The sequence below is a fragment of the Calidris pugnax genome, unplaced genomic scaffold (genome assembly GCF_001431845.1).
Source record: "Calidris pugnax isolate Ruff unplaced genomic scaffold, ASM143184v1 scaffold20, whole genome shotgun sequence".
In the NCBI taxonomy this organism is placed as follows: Eukaryota; Metazoa; Chordata; class Aves; order Charadriiformes; family Scolopacidae; genus Calidris; species Calidris pugnax.
The window spans coordinates 15,800,688-15,825,706 of record NW_015094510.1 but is presented as its reverse complement, the minus strand read 5'-3'; the positions used below and the strand labels follow the sequence as shown (position 1 = coordinate 15,825,706).

The 25,019-nt window shown below is 41.0% G+C and overlaps 1 protein-coding gene across 1 annotated transcript in view; it reads right to left on the bottom strand.

The window, feature by feature from the left end:
- Positions 1 to 25,019, bottom strand: part of FNDC3A (fibronectin type III domain containing 3A) — a 125,726-nt gene that overhangs the window by 16,954 nt on the left and 83,753 nt on the right. Inside the window, exons 8-17 of the mRNA XM_014965979.1 lie at positions 22,221 to 22,378; positions 21,575 to 21,634; positions 19,047 to 19,185; positions 18,364 to 18,417; positions 17,610 to 17,734; positions 10,655 to 10,829; positions 9,945 to 10,031; positions 5,073 to 5,211; positions 3,225 to 3,293; positions 1,759 to 1,877 (exon numbers count right to left, since the gene is read on the bottom strand). Of these exons, the coding sequence (XP_014821465.1) occupies positions 1,759 to 1,877; positions 3,225 to 3,293; positions 5,073 to 5,211; positions 9,945 to 10,031; positions 10,655 to 10,829; positions 17,610 to 17,734; positions 18,364 to 18,417; positions 19,047 to 19,185; positions 21,575 to 21,634; positions 22,221 to 22,378 (1,125 nt within the window). The remainder of the gene's footprint in view (positions 1 to 1,758; positions 1,878 to 3,224; positions 3,294 to 5,072; positions 5,212 to 9,944; positions 10,032 to 10,654; positions 10,830 to 17,609; positions 17,735 to 18,363; positions 18,418 to 19,046; positions 19,186 to 21,574; positions 21,635 to 22,220; positions 22,379 to 25,019) is intronic.

Sequence of the window (25,019 nt, the reverse complement as noted above, 5' to 3'; positions counted from 1 at the left end):
TTTGAAATGTATTGTTGCGCTCAACAACAGATGCCACTTAAAAAGCAGAATTGCTTCTCAGGAGGTGTATGTCCACAACAAGCTACAGAAAAGTTTCTTTACATCTTTCTTCACTATTCTTCTGTTGATTTCTGACACCTTCAGAAAGTATCAGGACTTTCTGAAAGTTATCTTCTCTTTGGCATTCAAATTATGTTTAAACTAAATGAGGTTGCAGCTGAGGTTAGATGACTGGGAAATAGACTGCCTTTCCCCTTCCCCTGTACAACAGCAAGTTGAACTATGGTGAGAAGGAACGCATTGCAGCTGAGCCAGCACCAAAGGCGTCCAGATTTAGTCTTAAGATAAGGTGGCTACGGGCAAGGCTATCTCTGCAGAAGACCTCTATGTGGAGGGAGAGCATATGAGTTTCATTTAATAAAGGGGGGCTGGGGAAGAAGCCCAGAAGGCCAATCGCATCCTGGGCTGCATCAAAAGATGCGTTGCCAGCAGGTCCAGAGAGGTGATTCTGCCACTTTACTCTGCTCTGGTGAGACCTCACCTGGAGTACTGTGTGCAGGTCTGGAGCCCTCAATACAAGAAGGACATGGACCTGATGGAGAGGGTCCAGAGGAGGGCCACAAGGATGATCAGAGGCATGGAGCACCTCTGCTATGAGGACAGGCTTAGGGAGCTGGGTTGTTCAGCCTGAAGAAGTGGAGGCTCTGGGGAGACCTAATAGCAGCCTTCCAGTACCTGAAGGGAGCCTACAGGAAGGCTGGGGAGAACCTGTTTAGAAAGGCCTGTAGTGACAGGACGAGGGGCAATGGCTTCAAGCTGGAGGGGAACAGATTTAGACTGGAGATTAGGAGAGGGTTCTTCACTGTGAGGGTGGTGGAGCACTGGAACAGGTTGCCCAGGGAGGTGGTTGAGGCCCCATCCCTGGAGATATTCAAGGAGAGGCTCGACGAGGCCCTGGGCAACCTGGTCTAGTTGGGGGTGTCCCTGCTGACTGCGGGGAGGTCGGACTAGACGACCTTTGGAGGTCCCTTCCGGCCTGGGCAATTCTATGATTCTATAAGAAATGGCAAACATCAAGAATGCAGGGGTTTAAGATTTTCAGATCAGGTTGACAGTGAAGCCCTGCTGGAGGTCTGTAGAAAGCCAGGGATGGCTTTGTTACAGTTGCTGCTGGGAAGAAGGGAGAAGAACACAGCATGACATCTTGGCACTGGAGGCTGAACTACACCAGAGAAGTGACAGTGCAAGTGTGTGTGCATGTAATGTGTATATATGAGGGAGCACAGTAGGGCACACCCAATTGTTTGGGAATACTGAAAAGTAGGGCAATGTAAACATTTTGCTTGTGGCTGAGACAGCATGGGAAGAGACTATGGAGCACAACCCTGAGGAAAAGCTCTGTCCTCCCCTGCCTGCTGGCCTCAGGCTGCTCAGACACAGTACTCCACTGACCACATGGAAAACATTAAATTGACACTGCCGTCTTGGGTTAGGCCTTAAGAAATGACATTGTATCAATGTATCACTCAGGAAAAGCCCCATAGTTTCTGTAAATAAGAAAAAGCACTTTAAACAAAATATAGTATCAAAAAAGAATATTCACATTTATTTCTTTAAGAAGCGGGCAGAAACTTGAAACACTGTGCATCAATACTGGAACCTTTGGCTACTTTGTTAGGCACTTCTGTACAATATTTGCTTATTAAGTACTGGAAAGAGAGAGATACTTTATGTAATAAAAATATTAGCTCATATTACCGTGCTTTGTCCTCCTTCCCCAACGCAGTACACACGTAAGCGATAGGAACAGCCGGGATTTAGTCGGTCACACACATGTTCCCTCGCAGCTCCGCTGTATACTGTGTCCCATTTATTTCCTGAAAGGTTAAAAATAATTGTGCAATGAACCAAGGTGTAATTTGCCACACTTCAGCACCAGCCACAGCAGGTATCCTAGCTTCCCTAAATAAGCATGTGCCTAATGTTTATCAAAAATTTTAAAGCTTGCTTTGACTTTCCCAGAAAAATATTCATCATTTCATAAAGATAGTTTTCTAGGTAAATTTGTGTAGATCTGCTGAAGCAAAATACCTTTCTTATTTGGTGTTCACATCAACTAGGAGAGAATTTACTTTTAATGAAGTAGCTATTACTGGGCCAGCAAGCACATTCAAACATCCTAACCAAATAAACAGGAAAGATACATAAGCAAAATTTTCCATGGAAAAAAAACTTTAACTACAATCAATTAATTTTGCAGAATGTAACTACAGTTTACAACTGATAAAGCTTGTTCCTGTATTCCTGAATGGCCCAGCACCTTCTAAAATACTGATTTCATTCTTTGCTATTCAGCCAGATTCTTAAATCAGATCCTCTTTAGTGTTCTCTCTCTCTTTTTAAGAGATTAAGCAGGGAACCTGGGGACTTTCCATTCAATCTCCAACAACTCAATACATCACAGAATTTAGAGGACTGGGAATGAAACGTAATGCACAGCTCACTAAATCTGCATAGAAGGCTTGGGCAAGTCATTCCCAAAGTGGCACACGACGGAGCAAGGGAGTCAGGAAAGAGACAGACTTAAGTAGCAAAAGAACCACAGCTGAGGCACCCGAAAGGGCTGCCCTTACCATATGGGGACAGTGTGCTGTCTGAATCTGACACAGCACTAGAGAAATATAAACTTTCATCCTCAATGCGACTGCATTTCTGAATTTCATAAGGTTACTTAAGAGGTCCAGATATTTAAATCATTTAGCTGGATAGCTTTATGTCCAGTTTAGAAATACTGTTAATTTCCCTGCTGTATGAAAGGACAGAAAAGCAAATAGCTGAACCAGTTATCCCAGCTGCATCACTGTTCTTTAATAGTGGTAAACGGAACACTAGTATTTCTTTCATCTACCACACAAAGCTATGCAGCCTTGTCATCTTGCTCTAAAACATCAGAAATGTGTCATTTCACTTCCAAAACAGAATACACCTAATTAATCAGTTAAATACGGAGCATCTCTTTTGACACAGAGTTTTGTGGCATCTTCTTTCTAAACCAGAAAAGAAGATTCTCTTGTATACAACTATAAAAGCACCAGCATCCCTATTTAACAGCAGTCCCTTGCAATAACTTTTCCTATCATAGTACATATTTCACTCTTCCCACTGGCGCACACACGCAGAAAAAAGCACACAGCTGAATGCCAACATATGTTCCTAATACTTACCATTTAATCCTTCAGACATTTCCACAACATACGTATTTATTGCTCCTCCTCCATTGTCTTTTGGTGGATCTATAAAAAACAGCAATATGCCAACTAAGCGAGATAAATTAAATGGTTTTCTAGCTTTTGGGGAGAATTTACAAAAGGCAAAATAAATAGCTGACTGGAGACAGGTGCTTGTTTAGACAGATAGCATCAAGCTAGCCATAGCATCCTAGTTCAGGACAGCCACAAATCACCCAAATTCTCCTCCATGAGAAGCCGCCAGCTCACAACCCTACTTCAAACTCTACAGATAAAGAATGACAATTGAATCAGGCACCTGGGAGATGCCACAGCAAACATTTCAATTAGTCTGAAGTGCTGTGGAAGGCTGCCCGATTAGGGGTTCAGGGACATGGATCCTAATGGTCCTGTAATTTGGACTGCAAAGAGGAAAAGATTATCCTACTAATTTGCATATAAGAATATTTCAGAATTATTTAAGGACAGGATTTCAAAAAACCTAAATATTTTGAGAGAGAGTAGAAGCCAGGAGTTCTACACTGAAAACACAATCTCTTACATTTTCAATATATCACTAGAAATTAAGCGCACTATCCTCCCTGGTACAATATTCATGTACAAGATATGAACCCACAGACCTATCTTCGACACATAATCCCCAAATCTCAGAGCTGATTTAGAGAACAACAGAATTAAAATAATCTGGAAAACCAACACTTTGGTCAAATATCAAGACAGCTTGATACTTCAACACAGAAGGGTACTGCTGCCACAGCACTACATTATGTATGCGCTGGATGAAACGGTGTTGGCTCTTAGGCATGGGTTACATGTCATATCACACCTGCTAAATAAAAGGAGATGACTTATATGGCAAATAGCACTTTTTTTTGGTTGGAAGGTAACAAATTACTCCAAATGAAAAATAAAATTATCACACTAATTATCACTTATTGAAAAAAAGGGAATTACTGTTCAAAATAATGACTACTAAAGATTTTATATATAAATTACTATTAACAGGCTTTATAAATGAATAGATAGTTTAGACAGTTTTTGATTTACAAATTAGGTATTTCTAACAACTTCATACATTATATATCATCCATAAAAGATCAAGTATCAGGCGCTGATAAAGCAAAGCCCTCTGGAAAGATGCATGACTGGACTTGCTGAGTACTGCTTATACCTTACAAGTAACTTCCTTATTATTAACGTGAAAGAGTTAAAGACATATTAAACAGAAATAGGTAAGAAGTTTCATTATCTGTGACAATAAATAAAACCTTTAGCTGTTTGATTTTCTGCTAAAGTACTGCATCACACAGTGCTGTGCCACCTTCTATTTCACAGCACAAGGCTAAAAAACCTTGAACCAAAGGAAAAGCTTCTCAAGATCTTTAGTGAACAAAAGATTTATTCATCAAAACCAAACACTTTGAAGAGATAGGCTGATCCTGAATCTTCTCTTTTGATAAAAACGCAGAATTTCATGGCATCTACTTTTTGTGCCATAGAAACAGAACTCTTAGTACACAAATGAATAGTACTGTTTTTTTAATTATTGTAGTCCCTTGCAGTAACAGTCCCTATTACAATTTGCATATTATTCTTCCCATGCAATGACACTATTATTTTGCCACCCTAATTATTTTGAATAAATATTTTTCTCTTAGTTCCATGAAAATATATCATAATGACTCAGCTGACTGATGTACTACTGAAGTAAAACCTGGCCTTCTCTATAAATCTATATATATATATGTGAAATATTTTATATATATATATATATATGTAAAATACAGAGGACATACTCTAAACAGAGCTGGACAACAATCTTACCCCAGATAATTTTGAAACTCTGTGCATGAACTTTTCCTTTCACCATTGGTTTTGAAGGTACTCCAGGCTTGTCTGGACAAGTAATGTATTCTACTGTCTCACTTGGACTGCTTTTCCCTTCTGAGTTGTAGGCAATGACCTGCAAGTATATACAAAATATTATAAACAGAACAAACATACTAGTTAGTGGTACACTATTCATTGTTAATAGTAAGGTCAAATTAATTTATATGTATGCTCTGATAGATAGTTGCATAACAAATTATCACACAAGAACTCTTTTTTACATTTTCATTAGTCCCACAGTTAGACAATCACTATAATGAAATTAAAAACTTCTACACACTGCCAGCAAAAAACCCCTAGTAATTGTTAAGGTGAAAAAAATATGAAAAAAATATTTCACAAATCAAATAACCTTCCATATCCCCCGAATTTCAAATGTTGGTGCATAAAGTTAGGCTTCTACTTAGGACACTTAAGAGTTGCCTGACTGTAAAAGGCAGTTGGGATGTACAAAAATCTCAGTGATATTAATGGCATTCGTGGATGGCATAGCACAAGCCACTTTATTTCAAGTTAAGGATCTAAAAACTTGGTTTTTTAAAGCCATCTAAAATACTCAGAAATTAGGCAGATCTAAGACCAACTCTTTTTTATCAGACTTGCACAATTTATTGGTAATGAAATATATGCATGAGAAAAAACCTTCATAAAAGCACAGAAACAAAAGATGATGAAGAAGACATACGGCAAAGAGGCCACTTTTAAACTTTCACTGAAGTATTAAAATTTTAATTGCAATTCCCTTTCCATTGAGGTAAAAATATTTTCATGTAATTAAGTAAAGAGCAAAAAGTGATGCTTTACTAGCTGCTAAAGAAACTTGAATCATTTGGATTAATCCAGTAGAGCTCTCATGCTAATATAGCACCTTCTTTTAAGGAAATACCTTCGGAGACAAAAAAGCACTTACATGGGTAAGTTGTACTAACAACAAAGGTGATAGAAACTCTTCAGCCCCAGGGAAAATTATGGGAAATATGGTCATGGTGGTAATTTACAGGCAGATGAAAGACAGCAAGGTGGTTAGATTTATTAAGAGTAAATAATGTTTGACCAACCTGAGTGGTTTCTACAATGAACTAACTTGTTCTATAGATGAAGGGAGAGCTGTGGACACCATTTACCCTGATTTTAGTTTGACATGGTCTCCCACAACATCCGTGTAGACAAGCTGGTAAGATACAGACAGGACAGATGGACCACGAGATGGGTGTGGAAAACCTGGTAGAATGCCAGGCTCAAAGGGTGGCAGTTAATGGCTCAAAGTCAAATTGGCAGCTGCTCATGATCCATTTTCCTCAGCTGTCAATATAACATCAGGTACTATTCAGTATCTTTAAAAGTGATGTTGATGACACAAGCGAATGCACCCTTCCCAGGTTTACATATGACACCAAACTAGGAGCAGAGAGAGAGATGCTGGAAGGAAGAGCTGCCATATAGACAGGCTTTGACAGCCTGGAAGATTGCACCAGCAAGAACTGTGTGAGTTTTGACCAAGATGAATGTGAAGTCTTGCACCTGGGATGGAATAATGCCAGCAGCGGTACAGTCTGGGTCTGACTGGCTAGTCAGCTTTCCTTTCTTCAGCTCTGCTGAGAAGGACCTTGGGATCCTAGTGGAGAGCAAGCCAGAGGAATCAGCAGAGCAGCCTGGAGTAGCAAAGGCAAATTGTTCATGGACTGCATCGCAAGAATTTAGTCAGCAGAACAAAGGATGTGATTATGCCACTTTACTCAGCCATTTTAGACTGGAATACTGTGTCCAGTTTTGGTCCTCCCAATTCAAGAGAAACACTGAGGAACTGGAGAAGAGTCCAGAAGAGGGGCAGCATGATTAGAGGGATGGAGAACCTGACACAGAAAGAAAGGCTGAATAACTTGGGTTTACTCCAGCCGAGTAAAAAGAAGTTTCACTGGGGGAGATCTACCCACTGTCTTCCAATACCCAAAAGGTAGTTACGGAAGAGAGGAGGATACTCTCCTCACAAGGATCTGTGACGACCGGACAAGAGACACTGGGCAAGCGTGTTAGGGAAAATTCTGGCTGGATGTAAGAAATTAATCACCATGAGAACAGGCTGCCCAGAGAAGTGGTGAAGTCTCCCTTGCTGGAAATACTGAAGTCTCAGCTTGACAGGGCTAGGACAGAGTTGAACTATCTAACCTATGGGGGTTAACCTAGGGCCTAACCTATGGCCCTGCTTTCTACACCAGTTTCACCCAGATGACCCCTCAAAGTCCCTTCCAACCTAGACTCTTCTGTGATTCTAGGAAAACAAATTGTTGCTATTCTTAACTTTCTGGTTGTGTTTGCAGTTCGTATACTACATATTCCCATTTGCTCCTAGCAAGAAACAAAACAACCTAAAGAAATGAGTTTTGGCTTTTATATGTTTCAAAAATGAGTGGAATTGAAAAGACAGCAGTAATGGTAATACGGATTGAGAAAAGGAAATGTGAGCTAACATGTCTCTCAGACATTAGGTCTCCCGATACAGTTTACAAGATTAACAATCATCTGGTTGTCTTTGTGCTCTTACAAATGAAGTTAAACAGACACAGTTAGGATTTACGTATTATAATAAAGTTTCCAATGGTTATAAAGCTTCTTTCAAAAGCCTTAAGGAATATTACTACTAATTAAGTCTTTTCCCCCTATAATAAAAATTAAAGAGCTGATCAACACAACATTTGTTTCTTCTTTATGCCCTGTGAATGCGTGAACAGAGACGTCTGTTTACTGTTAAGAAAAACAGGGTATAAACATTGATTTTTTTATTTTAATGAGAAACTTAGGATGTTCAAGTTAACTGTATTTTGACTAGTAATGCATATGATTAACATGTAGGATTACTTTCAAAGGAAGACTATGATCAAGTCCTGCAAAAGCTAGTTTCAAGGTAATTACTGTTCCTTAGTTTAAGTTCATGTATGGTTGTAACAGTCCCAGCTTGGGAAGTTGGGAGGTAGTTCTAGCCCTGGGGAGGTTGATGATTTTCACTGTGAAAAATTTCTTTCTTATACCAAGATGAAACTTCTCCCAGTGCAACTTGTACCTATTGTTCCTTGTCCTCTCCGTGTGGCTCCTTGTGAAGAGAGTGTCTCCCTCCTCTTTGTAGCCATCCTGTAAGTACTGGAAAGCTGTGATGAGGTCCCCCTGAGGCTTCTCTTCTCCAGGGAGAGAGATCTAATGCCACTCAGTTTGGTGTCACCAGCAAGCTTGGTGAGGGTGCTTTCAATCCCATTGTCTAGATCATTTGTGAAGATGGACAGTGTGTGGCCCCATACCAACCCCTTGGGATCCTACTTCCAACAGGCTGCCAGCCTGAATCAAAACCATTGATCACCACCTGTGATGTGCGGTGTGACCTGTGATGGAGTGTGACCTGTTGGCCAGTTTTCTACTCCTGTCACAGACCACCCATCCAGTCTGTATCTTGCCAGCTTGCCCAGGAGAAGGCTATGGGAAACAGCGTTGAATGCTTTGCTGAAGTCCAGCTAAACAACAACAACTGCTCTCCCCAGGCCAACTGGAAGCGTTACTTTGATGTACAAGGTGATCAGGTTAGTCAGACATGATTTACCTTTGGTAAATCCATGTTGGCTTTCCCAGTCACCTGCTTCATTTGCCTTGTAAGAGTTTCTGGGAGGGCTTGTTCCATTACTTTTCCAGGGACTGAAGTAAGATTAATTAGCCTGTAATTCCCTGGGTCCTCTTTTGGGACCTTCTTGTAGATAGGCACAACAATTGCCCTCGTCCAGATGTCAGGGATGTCCCCCGATCTCCACCTCAAATGTTATAGATAGTGTCTTCGCAACAATGTCAGCGACTTCTCTTATCCTGGAGTGGATTTTTTCCTGGCCCATAGATTGATGTGGGTTGAGCCCCTGCATGAAGCCACAGCCCAACCCTTCCTCCACCACCGGTGAGTCAACACGTGCCTTGCCATAGCTACTTGATCCCATGATCTGAGGTCCATCTGTGCTGGTAAGACAGAGGCAAAGAAGTTATTGAGAACCTCTGCCTTATTGGCACTGTTCATAACTTGGTTCCCTCCACTGTTTAGCAATGGGCCTTTTTGTCTTCCCTGTGCTTCTGCTTACTGCTAATGTATCTGAAGAACCCTTTCTTGCTCTTGACATCTTCGGCCAATTTCAGTTCCAGCTGATCCTCAGCCTTCCTGACTGCATCTCTGCATGTCCTAACAAGGTTCTTGAAGTCCTTGATGGCTATTTGGCTACCCTTCCATAGCCAGTATGCTTCTTTTTTGCTTTTAACCACATCCAAAAGCTCATTGTTAAGCCAGACTTCATCCTGAGCTAGCAAGTTCAGGCCTCAAGACTTATTAGAATGGGCTCAGCACCACATTAATATGAATGATTTACTAGCTTGGGCTCAGTGCTAGGCTAGCACTGACAAATGCTTTTTTGATCAAAGTTGCTCTTTACCCCAACACTTTCAGACGTGTTTAGAATCTATCAAAGAACCCTATAGCTACACTATTTAATATTACCCATGTATACACAACAAAGAAGACAAATATAAAAACCCAACTGCTAAGAACATTGACTCATGTCCTGGAATGTCACAATATCTGCAACTGTGTTGTGCCCTTACAGAGGTTATTACTTCTTCTTCAGAGACAATTAATGAAGCAAGTGTTCAGCTGATAGTTTTAAGAGACTGATATTTAAGAAGCTGGCATCAAATTTGTTTTTCCTTAAAATAGGCCCTCCCCACTTTTGAGTCAAGCTGAAGCTACTCTGGTGAAAAAAAACACCCAAATGTATGAAAAAATCTTACCCTAAACTTGTATTTCGTACTACGCCTCAAATTCTTCACCGTGTAGGTAAGATCGTCACCATCATATTTTGGCTTGAAACCATATCCCTGCAGAATTAAATAGGATTACTCGAACCATTGTATTTGCAGAGCAGACCACGTAACATACTTCACATAAATAAATTACTGTTTCAGAGTGTAATTGCTATGCTTCTCTGACAAAGTAGTAAGTAAACACAAGATATTTTTTTGGAGAGGGGGAAATTAATTAACCATTCCCCAATCACAGGAGGAAAAAAGAACAGTAAAGAAAAATACATACAGTATCAACAGAAACTCTAACATTTTCGAAGGGTAGAACAGGACTCATTTTAAAACATAGGTGGTTAGTCTGAAAGGACACCTATGGGGATCACACTGCAGCATGCAATTACTTTGATCCAGCTGTTATGACATTTAACTTTCACACACGAATTCACAAAGTTAAAAGTAATTAGAAGTCTGTGCAGGACTGGGGCTTAATAACACTAATCATGATTACTATCACAATAAAAAGGAGAAAGCTATGTGGCTTGGTCCCAGCAATGACAAGTCATTAGCTTAATTTCAGAAAATACAGTTCCTTGTCGAATATTCTAGCAAAAGCAATCACTGTTACACTTAATGCAATAATGTATCAAACACACACATTACAGTCTCTTGTCTTATGAGAATAAGTAGTCTAAACTTACTGAGTTCTCATCCTCCATCTCTAATATATACGAGATTCCTTCATCTGATGGTGTTCCTGAGGGTTTTGTCCACTGTAGGGATAACCAAGTAACTCCAGCATTAATCAGCAAAGGACTTGCTGGTGCGGTTGGGGCAGTGCCTGAGGTATGATACAGGACTTCTTCACTAAAACCACTGTTTAAAACAGACAGCATGTAAACTAACTAGACACAATAATTAACACCTAGAAAAATATCATTCTTACTATACACAGCTATGACAGTTTCTTGGACATACGCACAACTGGAAATTGCAAGCTGGTACATGCAGACAACTTGCCCATGAACCTGTCAGTAACAAAGCATCTGAACAAGGTTAAGATGTTCATAATTGAAAGATTCCTTTGTATGATATAATTAAAATGTTTTGCTAAGCAAAACGTTTTGCTTTTTCATGTTAAGTCATTATTTTAAAACATTAGAGCTCCATATGCAATAATGTCCTTCCTATTCAAAATGAAATCATGAAGGCATAAAAGCATACATAGGAAGCAATTTTGCTTCCCAGGGAGCAATTATGTGCTTCAAGTATACTGTGAAGTACTAATTTCTCTAGTGATTCAGAAAATAATAGAGCAATAGCCTCATTCAATGTTAAGTTACTTTAAGAGTTGCCAATACATAAGTCTTACAGCAGAACAAATGAAGTAGAGTGTACACCAGTGAGTCTCTTAAGCAACTATTAACCTTATCTGATGATGCTCAGACACGCCTTGAAGTGAAAAGACAAATAAGTTACAAAAAAAGACTTACTGTGGAACAGAGGGGTGCAAAGCCAGTAAATGGGTACTACGCTTGCACAGATGGTCTGACACGTATCCAGCAAGACTAAAAAAACCCCACCTGTTCTCTGCTGGCGTTTGCTGCTTCTACATCAGATCTGAAGGAACATCTACAGGCTCAGAGCTACTCTAACTCTTTCAACCATATGAAATTAGCATCAAAGATGTCATTTTCCTCTAAAAGCTAGGCATTAACTAAGTGAGCATTGGGAAGCCCTGAAAATAAAATTCTCCATATGGCTTATCATAGAATCATAGAATCATAGAATTGCCCAGGCCGGAAGGGACCTCCAAAGGTCATCTAGTCCGACCTCCCCGCAGTCAGCAGGGACACCCCCAACTAGACCAGGTTGCCCAGGGCCTCGTCGAGCCTCACCTTGAATATCTCCAGGGATGGGGCCTCAACCACCTCCCTGGGCAACCTGTTCCAGTGCTCCACTACCCTCACAGTAAAGAACCCCCTTCTAATCTCCAATCTAAATCTGTTCCCCTCCAGCTTGAAGCCATTTCCCCTCGTCCTGTCACTACAGGCCTTTCTAAACAGGCTCTCCCCAGCCTTCCTGTAGGCTCCCTTCAGGTACTGGAAGGCTGCTATTAGGTCACCCCGGAGCCTCCTCTTCTCCAGGCTGAACAACCCCAGTTCCTTCAGCCTGTCCTTGTAGCAGAGGTGCTCCATCCCCTTGATCATCCTTGTGGCCCTCCTCTGGACCCTCTCCATCAGGTCCATGTCCTTCTTGTATTGAGGGCTCCAGACCTGCACACAGTACTCCAGGTGAGGTCTCACCAGAGCAGAGTAAAGTGGCAGAATCACCTCTCTGGACCTGCTGGCAACGCTTCTTTTGATGCAGCCCAGGATGCGATTGGCCTTCTGGGCTGCAGCTGCACACTGCCTGCTCATGTCCAGCTTCTCGTCCACCAGCACCCCCAAGTCCCTTTCCTCAGGGCTGCTTTCCAACACCTCACCCCCTAGTTTGTATTGGTGGCGAGGATTGTTCCGGCCCAGGTGCAGAACCTTGCACTTGCTCTTGTTGAACCTCATGAGGTTCACCTGGGCCCACCTCTCCAGCCTGTCCAGGTCCCTTTGGATGACATCCCGTCCCTCTAGTGTATCGACAACACCACACAGCTTGGTATCATCCGCAAACTTGCTGATGGTGCCTTTAATCTCCCTGTCTATATCATTGATAAAAATGTTAAACAGCACCGGTCCCAGCACGGACCCTTGAGGAACACCACTTGTGACTGGTCTCCATCTGGACTTTGAGCCATTGAGTACTACCCTCTGGATGCGACCATCTAGCCAGTTCCTTATCCACTGAACAGTCCACCCATCAAATCCGTACCCCTCCAATTTGGCAATCAGGATGTTGTGGGGGACCGTGTCAAAGGCCTTACAGAAATCCAGATAGATCACATCCATAGGTTGCCCCTTGTCTACTGACCAAGTCACTTTATCATAGAAGGCCACTAGGTTAGTCAGGCAGGACCTGCCCCTAGTAAAGCCATGTTGGGTGTCCTGGATTACCTCCCTGTCCTTCATGTGCCCAAGCATGGCATCTAGGAGGATTTGTTCCATGATCTTCCCAGGCACAGAGGTGAGACTGACAGGTCGGTAGTTCCCAGGGTCCTCCTTTCTACCCTTTTTAAAAATGGGTGTGATGTTCCCCTTCTTCCAGTCTGCAGGGACTTCACCTGACTGCCATGATTTTTCAAATATCATGGAAAGTGGTTTGGCAACTACATCAGCTAGTTCCTTCAGGACTCTGGGATGTATCTCATCAGGTCCCATGGACTTGTATATCTTCAGGCTCCTGAGTTGATCTCGTACCTTGTCTTCACTTACAGTGGGAGGGACCTTGTCACCCTGGTCTCCAACTTTTTTGTCATCAACACAAGAACTAGGAGGAAGGGGGTTACCAGTGAAGACCGAGGCAAAGAAGTCATTGAGAACTTCTGCCTTCTCCTCATCTGTTGATACAAGTTCCCCACTGTTGCACATCAGGGGGGGTACATTTTCTTTAACCTTCCTTTTCTGGTTAACGTACCTGTAGAAGCCTTTCTTATTTTTCTTTACGTCCCTTGCCAAGTTCAGTTCTAGCTGTGCCTTGGCCTTCCTGACCTCATTCCTACACATCTTGGCAGCATCCCTATACTCTTCCCAGGATGCCTGTCCCTTCTTCCATTTCCTGTGTAGCCCCATCTTGCCCCTTAGTTTGACCAGCAGGTCTTGGCTCAACCATGGTGGTCTCTTGCCCTCCTTGCCCATTTTCCTACATGTGGGGATTGAGATCTTTTGTGCTCTATAGAGAGCATCCTTAAAAATCTGCCAGCTTTGTTCCGCTCCCTTGTCCCTGAGGGCTGTTTCCCATGGGGTCCTATTTACTAACTCCTTGAAAAGCTGGAAGTTTGCTTTCTTGAAGTTTAGAGTCCTAACTGTGCTTCTGGTGAGCTTCAAACTCCTTAGGACAGTGAACTGCACTAGGGCATGATCACTGCAGCCTAGGCTACCTTCAATTTTGATATCCCTGATGATTTCACTTGCATTTGTGATCAACAGATCCAACAATGCATTTCCTCGAGTAGGGCTGTTAATTTCTTGTCGCAGGAAGTTGTCGTCTAGGCACTCTAAGAGCTTCCTGGATTGTCTGCAGCCAGCTGTGTTGCTTTTCCAGCAGATGTCGGGGTGGTTAAAGTACCCCAGCAGGATGAGAGCCTGTGATCGTGATGCCTCCTCAAGCTGGAGTAAGAAGGCATCATTGACAGGCTCCGCCTGGTCAGGCTTAAACAACTGTATCAGTTAAGTGTCTTGTGTGTTGGAACCTCACTTTCCCGAAAAATCTCAATATAAAGATACCTCAACTTCACTTTCTCTCTTATTCAACCTACATTATAACAATGGCCAAGTTGTAAATTTTGGTCTGCTCTAAAGTCTTTTTGGCAACAATAATAATAGTAATAATATTAACAATAATAATATCTTACAGGCAACACATTATCGGGGTATTGATAAGCACCCAAAGCAGACACACAGTTTGTGTGGACATGCAGACTGTGAAACAGATTGTGAAGCAAGAAGAGAAAAAGTGCAAAATAAGAAAACTTCTTAAATTGGGGGGACTTTATCTTGCAAAAAGTCACAAGAAAGGAGATCTCTGAAATGAAGATGGTGTGATACATACGATGTATCTATTAAGAAAATTTCAACATTGTATAGGCAGGCTAGAGAAAGCATTAAGAGAGGCTAGACAAATACTCAAATACTAAGCCTGTCTCTATTCACAACAAACTATTGAAGGATTCACCTTACAAGCAGATATAAGGTAAAAAACCCCACACCTTAAACAGATTTAATCTCTGTACTTGATTGAACCACTCCAAAAGACAATGAAACCAACTAAGAGTTCCAATGACACCCAGATCTGAATGACTCTTTAACAATTCACTTAGAAGTACAATAATAGTGTCTATCTTCTAAATAGATTTTAGTTTTCCAGTTTTCTTTAGCCACTTTTTCATGTGTGGTTAGAATTAAATTTAAAAATATGAGTAACTCAAAGATAAAATATCTGTTCTTGTTGGTAAAATCATTTAGACAAAATTCTGTCTCCAGATACCTATGATTCTCAACATTCTTCATAAAGAATAATCAGGCAGTCTACCCTAATAAATATTATTTCAAGAGACTTCTTAATTAAATAATACCATGAAGACAATGCACTGCATCTTTGCAAGGCTATGAAATATTGATTTAAAAATCTATTTGGCGTGATTAGTTTAAGAAGGGTACTTAACTGATCAGTGTTTTCTACCAGCTTACGCTGCAGCAATCTGTAGTACCTGCAGTATTCCTAGAGGGTACATTTACACTCAGACATAAAAGGGGAGCAGGAAGGGAGCCCCGAGCACTGGACCCTGCTTAACTACCAGCTCACTCCCTGTCTTTATTTTTCTTGAACAGTTCTAACTAAATCTCATCAAGACAAAGTCCAGGAGCAACTCAGAGAATAATTCATTCCAGGAACATCATCCAGAAGGCAGTAACATAATAAAGACTGTGTTGGAGTACACAGAAAGTCGTTCTAGCCCATTATAATGTCTTCCGGAGGTGGCCCAAAGCAGGTGCCTAAGGAGGGACACAGGAAGAGGAACTACATGTAAACCATTCCCTGAGTACTGTCCAAAGCCTCCCAATACACTTCTCAGATCTTCTGAGCCAGCTGTAGTTTTCACATACTTAACAGTCTGCAGAAGATTTATTCTGCCCAGCATGAATTATAACCCCAGGTCTGGCTCCCTATTCTTTCCACTGTCCTTCAACACTGTCCAAACAGGCATTGTTCCCTCAAGCACCTTCTTGCACCAGCTAAGGACACACAACACCCCCCCTCTATTTCATGCTATAAAAACGCCACTCTAGTGAGCTGCAGGACAATGCTCATAATAATATTTCAATCACCGAATTAAAAAAACAAATACAAAATAGCAACTTTAGGCTGATGGCTAGAGAAGCCCTGTCTTTATGCCACACAGGACCTCAAAGTCCAACTGCTGCTAGGTAGTGTGGACACCAGCAGTTTGCTCTAGAGACGATGAGCCCTGGTAATGTGACTACTGGCCAGGTTTATTTGCTTTGCCTGAAGACCAAGAAGCATTTCCAAGAACTACTGCACCCAGTAGTGCAAGCACAACTTCAGAAAACAGTAACTTTGGTTTGGCTTTTTTTTCCAAGGTCTCTACTGAAGTCAGATTCAAAAATTCAAAACAAAGTTTGGTGCTCTATAACTTCTGAAAAGCAGCAACTGAAAGTAAGAACCACTTATCCTAAACATTCATAATAAGCTCTAGAACTTCAAGAGAATCCAGCGATGTGGTAATGTCATATTATGCCATTTTGCTGGATAACCAGAGATTAACAGACACCTTAGATAAAGGGACGTATCTGAATAATGGGACATGGCAAAGAGCACAATACAGACACACCTGCAGGTGGCAGTGGGGGTTCTGCCAGACATCCTGCTCCAGCAGAATTACTGACACCTCTTTATACTGACATCATTAAAACTCTGAATTTAAGGAGGGTTGATAAGCCCTGGAAAATTGCCACACCAGCTTCAGGAGCTACCTTACATCTAGCACCATGTCAAACCTCCCTGGAACCAAGAGCAGCAGAGAGCATGGTAGGAGCTACCACCTGGTCAACACAGCAGCAGCACAAGCACTGCAGCATTTAAACTACTCAACTCTGGCCCTTTGGCTGAGTCGCTTATTTTCAGCATGGTCCCCAGAATTTTAGTGCAAGTGTTTATTACACCAGGCACAAAAGCCACAATTGCACTGAATGTGTGAATCTCTACAATGCAGTGCTTAGCCAAAAATTCTATTGCAAGTAAGCGCAGTAGGAAACGTGTCCAAGGTAGGAACTTCATTGGTCAGTGTAGGCCTACAAACTCTGAAGCTAAACACCAGCACAGCCTGCGCTGACTTCATGTGAGTGCAGCTGGGCTGTCTGTGCCATGCTTGTACTCCCCATCCCAGAAGCATCTTAGACAAATGTCTGAGCAGGCTGTTCAGGAAATAAGGCTAATTCCAGCAGAAGTAGCTGCACTATCTGCTTCTCAGAGGGGCTGGGATTTGTAGCATTTTAAGCTTCTCAGAGGGGCTGGGATTTGTAGCATTTCTATTTTAAATATGCATGTAATGTAGTGGTTGTAGTATGTAACCATACCATGACTGGACAAAACACATTATGCTGGGAATTGCATGTAATGTAGTGGTTGTAGTATGTAACCTAACTGGACAAAACACATTATGCTGGGAATCACAGAGTAGCTGAGGTTGGAAGGGATCTCTGAAGGTCATCTTGTCCAACCTCCTCTCAAGTGTCAAGTGGTTCATAGCACACAGGTTATCTGCAAACTGAATAATCCAATCACACACCATGAATTAACTATGCAGTTGGATTAGATGATAACTGTAGGTCCTTTCCAACTGAACTATTCTATATTCAATACTCTATTTCATTCCAGTTGGACAAAAGACTTGTTTCTTTAAATGCCATCAAATGTTTTTCCTAAATAAGCACACATACGCATATATATACCTTCCATATTTATGTATGTAATAGTAATATTTACCTCATTCCCATGTCATTTTTGGCTGCTAGCCTAAAGGTGTACCCCATTGCTGGTGATAGTTTAGTAATCCTGTACTGCTTCTGCTGACCGTAATAACACTGGCAAAACTCTCCATTTCCTTTTCCCTAAAAAAGAAATAAGTTAATCACATTTTTCACCCTGTTATATATGCATCCATCAATTAAAGTAACACACAAAAGTGAAGTAAACTCATTGTTTGAAATGAAACATAACTGAAGAGTCTCCCATACAGTGAGGTAGTAGTATATGAAACTTTATACATATATATTGAATTAGAGGCTTTTTTCCTTCATTTTCATCTCCCAGCTCCACAGCGTTGGAAGGAAAAAGTTATGAAGCTTCTGCAGCACTGCTGTCTCAGGACAGCTGTCCAGGTAGGGACTGGAAAATGCTTGCTGGTGGATAGTAGATCCATCTATCCCTTTTTACAAAAGAAAGATTGTTCCAGGAAAATGCTCCATAATTGTCAGTTCTTGAAAGAAGTATTGGACTATAAGTGATAAAGCCACTACTAAGAGTGGCAAAATCGTGTAATTAAGATCCTATTATCTTATTTTCCCCAAGAAAAAATTTGGGCATCAACCATATTTTCATAATAGCTTCAGGAATTACGTATTTGTGACATGCCTCTAGACAGAAGTCTTAATTTTCACACCACTTGATGTACACAGTCACACACAACTACTTTTTAAAAAACTACAAAATTCAAAATAAAGTAGAGTAACTTGCTTACTTCGTCCCATTCTAAAAGGTAACTGTGGATTTTAGAACCATTATCACAAGATGCCTGCAATAAGAAAAGAAGAAAATTAGAGCTCTAAATGGGTAGAAGACCACTTAGGGAAAAAATGCTTGTATAGGTTAAATCATGACAAGGCCAGTGGAGAGAGCAAATGATGCTCCCCTTATATGACTATTTCACTTGCCAATACAGTCTTAGTTCAGTCTCTGTTCAGTCTCTTGTATCATGTTTATGGTTTTGGTTTTTAATTTAGACCTTGAAAAAGTATTCTGGCAGCACTGTAAAATGCTACAGTATTTTTCTGAGCAGCCAGATTGCAGCTCTGCTCAAATTTCAGTCTTTCCAGACCACTCATTTGCTTTGCACTAACAAGCCTATGTTCAATAATGTAGGTAAGAATTGGTTCCACAGTACAGCACTCAAGCCACTGGTTCTCACTCAAACTCAGTAACTTCATCTACAAAGGCTCCTCCTTGCTTTTCTGGGAATCATCCTCTTTTTATTGAAGTCCACATTTAACTCAGTACGTGTATTTCCAGTTACAGAATGGTGACTGAAATGAGTATGTTTGACAAAAAATTTCTGTTTCAATAAACTGGTGTTTTATTGAGAAATCCAAAACAATTCTGAAGAGTTTAAAATATTTATTTTAAAGGGTTTAAAACAATTCTTACCTTCCACTGCAGAGTAAGAGAATTTTTGGTCCGATTAGTTATCCTGGGCAGATTTGGAGTATCAGGTTCACAACTTGTTGTGGTAAAACTCTCTGCTTCTGACGGGCTCCCCTTTATACAGTTGCATTCTACTTGGACTCTAAAGGAGAAAAAAGCCAGTAATGTTTTACTTCAAAATCTATGTATGCAGTTTCCAAAGACAAATGAGTATTCAGACTGAAGTTACTGCCTTGCCACCACATTATTAAAATAGCACTGTTCTAAATAAATAACTGATGGAAGCATCTTGGTCAATAAAGTAATACAAAAGAAAAAGAGTCCTTGACTTTGGATGTACATCATTATTATCAGTCAGCTTTAGTCTCACAACTATGTTTGAAATCTGTCTGTTATTTGCTATACTTTGCTTGGGAAATAATGGTAACATCTTGCAGGCTCGTTATCTGTTGTAGACATATTAATTGATATTATGAATAATTCTTCTTCTGCAAGTGCTTTTGTCAGATGGGCACAATGAAGCTGTTGATAAATTTTCAGAGAACCTTCTGCACTCCTTCAAGACCTTGCTGAGTCTGTTCACTCTGCCCATCCCTTTAGGAAGGCTAGGAATTAACTCTCCATGTTCTTCTGAAGAGTAAGCTGTTGCTTCTGTCTCAAAAAGATATGATTTGTTTTTCTGATAGCTTTTTTCCAATATTAAGTACAGGATTATTATCTGACCTCCCCCTGCGCTCTCCCCCACCCCCGCCTTGGCTGTGTAGCTATGCCTTGTCTCCTCCTTGGGTGAATGTGCACATTACTTTCTCCTGATTAACCTGTTCCTTAGAAAGGAAAACCAACCCCCCTCTCCCCCAAACATTTCCTCTGACTGCTGGTGTAAGACTTGTGTTGCCTGCTTATGAAGATGTAAAAGTCTTTTTATGTTCCTGTTGCGTGAACAGCAAGTCACAGGAAATGTGGCTTTCTCCATTTCATGAACAGGGAGAGACATTTGAACAGTGACTAATGCTGCACGCAAAGTTGTTTGTGCTTGCATACAGTTGCAAATATGTAATTTGTCACTTATCTTCATAGTTCAGCCTTTCTGGTCTTCAATGATTTTGGGCAGTGTTCACACTGGCAGAATTCTGCTTAACTCCTAGTTGAGGAAGGGCTTAGATGGCTAAGTCATATATTTGCATGCATTCTCTAAAATGACCAGAATTAAGCAAGAAAAAAACTGAATATAGCCTGATAAAAAAGGACTTATACAGGGAAAAAAATTCCTAGGCTCTGACCCTTACGCTCCATGCATTTTCAACTTGAACATTGTTGGGTAAAGTAAATAAAAACTACTGAAAAACAGGAACAACATCACAGGGAAACCACTTGCATATGAAGAGCTTTGAGCCAATTTACTGGTCATCCTGAACCCGTGCTGCAGGCCATATAGTGGCCCAAATTAAATGAAGCGTGTGATGAAGAACAGACCAACCCTCCTTTGCTCCCAGTTTAGTAACCAGGGCAATACCCTGGAAAACAGCACCAGGAGATACAGACCCCCTCACATTGAGGACCAGGAACGTAGCTCTCCCATTTGAGCAAATCTTAATCAGAAGACTCACACAACAGAAATGCTCTTCTTCTTCCTCCCTACTGCTCATGTTCTAAAACTCATGTGGAAAGAGGCACAATGTTTCTGAGTTGGATCCTTACTCTGACACACTTCTGTTCCCTCAGCTCCCTACCAACTGCCTCTAAATTGGTTCCCTGGTCAGTAAGCAGGAGACCTGGGGTTCTCCACAGTCAAGAGGCAAATCCCTCACATGCTGCACGTTCAGTCATTTCTAAAGTTGTGCTGTCCATTTGGAATTATTTCATGAAAAGGCAGTACTTTTAAGGTGGCCTTCACAATGTTATGTATTTATAAACTGCTGTATTCATCCTGTTGCTTTTTTTTTTAAAAACCAAGAAATAAGACAACCCTTCAATATGTCAAAAAGGAGGGAAAGAGAACAACTAACTCCTTCTTTCCAATCCTATGCTATTTCTTCAGTAGGGCACAATGAAGCAGCAACTTCTGCTAGAAATTAGATTAGTAATTTCTGCTAGAAATTACATTGAGCTGAGCATTACTAATTACATAATTAGTAATGCATACAGGGTCAGATTGACTGGTCTGCTGGAGCAAAGTGAAAGCAGCATAACCTGACCTTCAGGTGGCCAGCAGTGATCATGTTCCTCTGCAAGGTACCTCCCTCTAGGAAACAGAGAAAGCAAGCAGCATCTCTGCCTGGCTCAAAGTACAGAAAAATGTCACTGTTCTGGCATGACATGAGAAGTAAAGAGCATGGATTGGACAAGGGTGCAACAATTTTCTGTTTTCCAAAGCAGAGTGAGTGATCAGCTAAGCCAAAAATGCCAATTTTAGATTCAAAGGAGGGTGAGATGTGGTAAAGAATCTCTGAAGACTTATGCAAACAAACAAATCCAATGAAACTTTTAAAACATTTCCACTGAATTTAATGAACAGAGAAGAAGATACTCACTTTGCATGGTAATCAGTTGCTGGCCTGAGATCATTTACAGTAACTTTATTTTCTTCTCCACTGGAAAGAGATATGATTTGGTTTAAGAGACTGTTTCAGAATCCCATACATTTAAAAAGACACAAATCATCTAATTCATCCACCTAACACTCCTTCTAAGAAATACATCTGCTAACAGATTGTTTCTATTGCTAAATATAGTAAAATGAAAATGCATTAATCTTTGAATTTTAGGGGCTTCTCACATTCAATTCCTCTTGAATTAATGCTCTTACTAAGAGCATTTCCAGGGAAGCAAGTGATAACCTTACTGGGAGCACAAGCATGTGCTGAAGTAAATATCTACAAACACAATTTGTATTTCTCACCAATTGAGAGCTCATCGTTTCTAGTGTGGCTGGTTGAAATACAGCTAAGTGATATTAAAACATGCTTCCAATATCTAAGAACAAAGTCTTTAATTTCTAATTGATGGTAGAAACATTAGTACTAAATCAAACCCAATTCTACTGAAAAAAGTAGTTTGTTTCAAAACAGAAGTTGCACAAAACTGCTAATTATTCTGGACAACAGGCAGTTTTTAAATGAGGTTCTAAGCCACATAATTCAATGCAACAGCAATTAAATAAAACTAATGAACACCTACACGTATACAGTTTTGTACTTTCCATCTTTTCCGGTACTTGAAATCATTACTTCATAAGTATACACATCTGGTATGTCATTCTTGTCAGCGTCCTCTCTGGTGTCACTGGCTGGAGGGGACCACATCAGCAGTGCTGTTCTTGCCTGAATGTCTGACACCTGTAGAAATACAATTTTGAGATCTCTGCCATTTAAATTCTATTGTACCTAAATGCTGCCTTGTCACGTAGGACCAAATGAAAGAGAAGAAAATCATATGGCGCTATCATATCAGAGTATTTATACTGATCTAATAGCTACTAATTAGTTTTTGTAGATGAAATCAAGCTGGAAATCTGAGAAATGTCATAAGAAAACTGCCATCTGAGGTTGTAGGGCTAAGTGCAAATTTCTAAGCAACAAATGCCACCTAGTGGGCTGCATAAAAATGACTGCATCACTTAGGAAGCACAAGAGATGGCAAGCACATACTGAGAATCAGTCCTTTTATTAAACCGCAATGTTTCAGACTTTTTTCTACATGATCAGTACTGTGATTTTCTTAATACCTTCATAGAATCATAGAATCGTCTAGGTTGGAAGAGACCCTTGGGATCATCGAGTCCAACCATCTATCCTACTCTACAAAGTCCTCCCCTACACCATGTCCCTTAGCACTGTATCTAAACGGCCCTTAAACACAGCCAGGGATGGTGACTCCACCACCTCCCTAATGTTGACTTGTTTTTCATATGAAATACATAGAAGCTCAGGAATTTCTCCAAAATGACTGGCATTACTGTAGCAGAAGAAAGTGCTTCGGGCATCTAATTATGACTGTGGCAAGTAGGCTCTCCCATTTGATTAAAACCTATGTGGTTAACTACCCCAGCAAATGGGGTTTGATCGGGATATTAATAGGAATACAACTACCTGAGGGTGTAATCTAGTACTCTGTTAGGGAACAGAGTATTACAACATGTAACGTACTTTGAGCCCAGGCCCTTGGGATGAAGGCATGCTCACAAGGTCCATGCACATCACAGAATCACAGAATCTTCTAGGTTGGAAGGGACCTCAAAGATCCTCTTGTCCAACCGTCAACCTAACTGACAAAAATAGACACCCACACAACAAACAAGGAGCATCATCACTAACCCATACCTCCCAGCACTACATCAACCTGTCTTTTGAACACCTCCAGGGATGGTGCCTCAACCACCTCCCTGGGCAGCCCATTCCAATGTCTGATATCCCTTTCAGTACACCTATACACACACACACACACACATATATATATATGTGGGCAATATCCTGAAGAATTCCTGTGGTGGTGCCTGCCTGCACAGCCCACCCTTTGCAGAAAGGCCTGGATAACAACAGCTGCTGTGACAGAAATATGGAAACACCTCCAACTGTCTGAGAAGTGATTGCCTCAACAGACTCACGGTGCGACCCTTGGGTGGATTACGTGGTAACTGGGGAATCACAAAAAGACTTCTGAAACAAAGAAGGGATCAGCTTCAGAAGTACAAAAGGGATAAAAGACCCTGGAATGGAACAGAGCAATGACCAAAACCTGGCCTGAGAGTGCAAGAAATTTCCCTGTCACCACTGCCACCTCCACCCAGGACTGATGGATGCTGTGAGTAGCTGCACCCCAGCTGGTGTGACAGCAGTTTGGGGTGCAGCAGGCAGGGACCCGCAGCTCAGGTGGGTGCATGTCACCTGGTGGAGAGCTTTCTCAATGGCCTGTGGAGGAGTAGATTGTAGGGAACAACATATTTTAGGGAATAATGGAGTTAACATGCAAAGCTAAAGCCCCCACGTCTCCCAAAGGAGATGTGGGGTTATGGGCACCCACACTCCCAGAAGAGTGGTGCTGCCTGAAACCCACACACGCTGCAAGGGGCTGGGGATGCTCATATTGCTGTAGGTGAGTGCATGGGTGTGTGCATGCAATTACAAATTTTTAGGATTCGTTATAGAAGGAAGTCTAGAAATCTGTGGGTGCTTATTAATACTGCACGTCTGCTATTGTGGTTTAAATGTTCCACTGTCTGCTATTTCCAATTATTTCATAAGATAATTGAAAATACATTTCATTATATGAAATGACTAGTTTTACAATCTGACTTTAATATATATATATCTATTTTGTGAATAATTACTTTTGGAAATCTATTACCAGACTCAAAATGCTATCTTCACAACAGGTGCTCTTACATTGCTATAACTGAACTCAAAACCTCAATGGGCCAACTTCAAGAACGAAGCAGAGAGCAGACGAGTTACTGGTAACAGACAAACCGAAAGGAAGAAAAATCAAACAAGATGACTTCAACGTCTTGGAAATAAGGTCACTTATCCCTTATACGCTAACAGGGTTATACATCACATCCTGAAAGGGAGCAAATGCTAGTAAGATCTCCCACTGAAGTTCTTGGAAACACAATTCAAAGTTTGGTAGGAGAAATTCCACTATGATCTTGATGCGGTCAAAAACTACACTAACTACAACCACCTCTGTGCAATTCTAGCATTTTTGAAAGTCTTTGGAGTTGTGGAAACCATCTGAGGTGGTAAAAGCTCCATCTCAATTTTAATCCCTCCCTTCTGGGTTGCCGAAGTTGGCAGGAGATACTGAAGGAAAGAAGTGTGGGTTCCTGGAGTACCTGCTATGCTCCAAGACTACTAGGTCCACTGTAAGATGATCTATTCCTACGTTTAGCTACTTTAAGAGTTGATTTTTTTTTTCCTAATGGCCATGCAGTACCTCTTACTACCGGCTAAGCCTATTAGTCCTTAGCTACCATGGAGT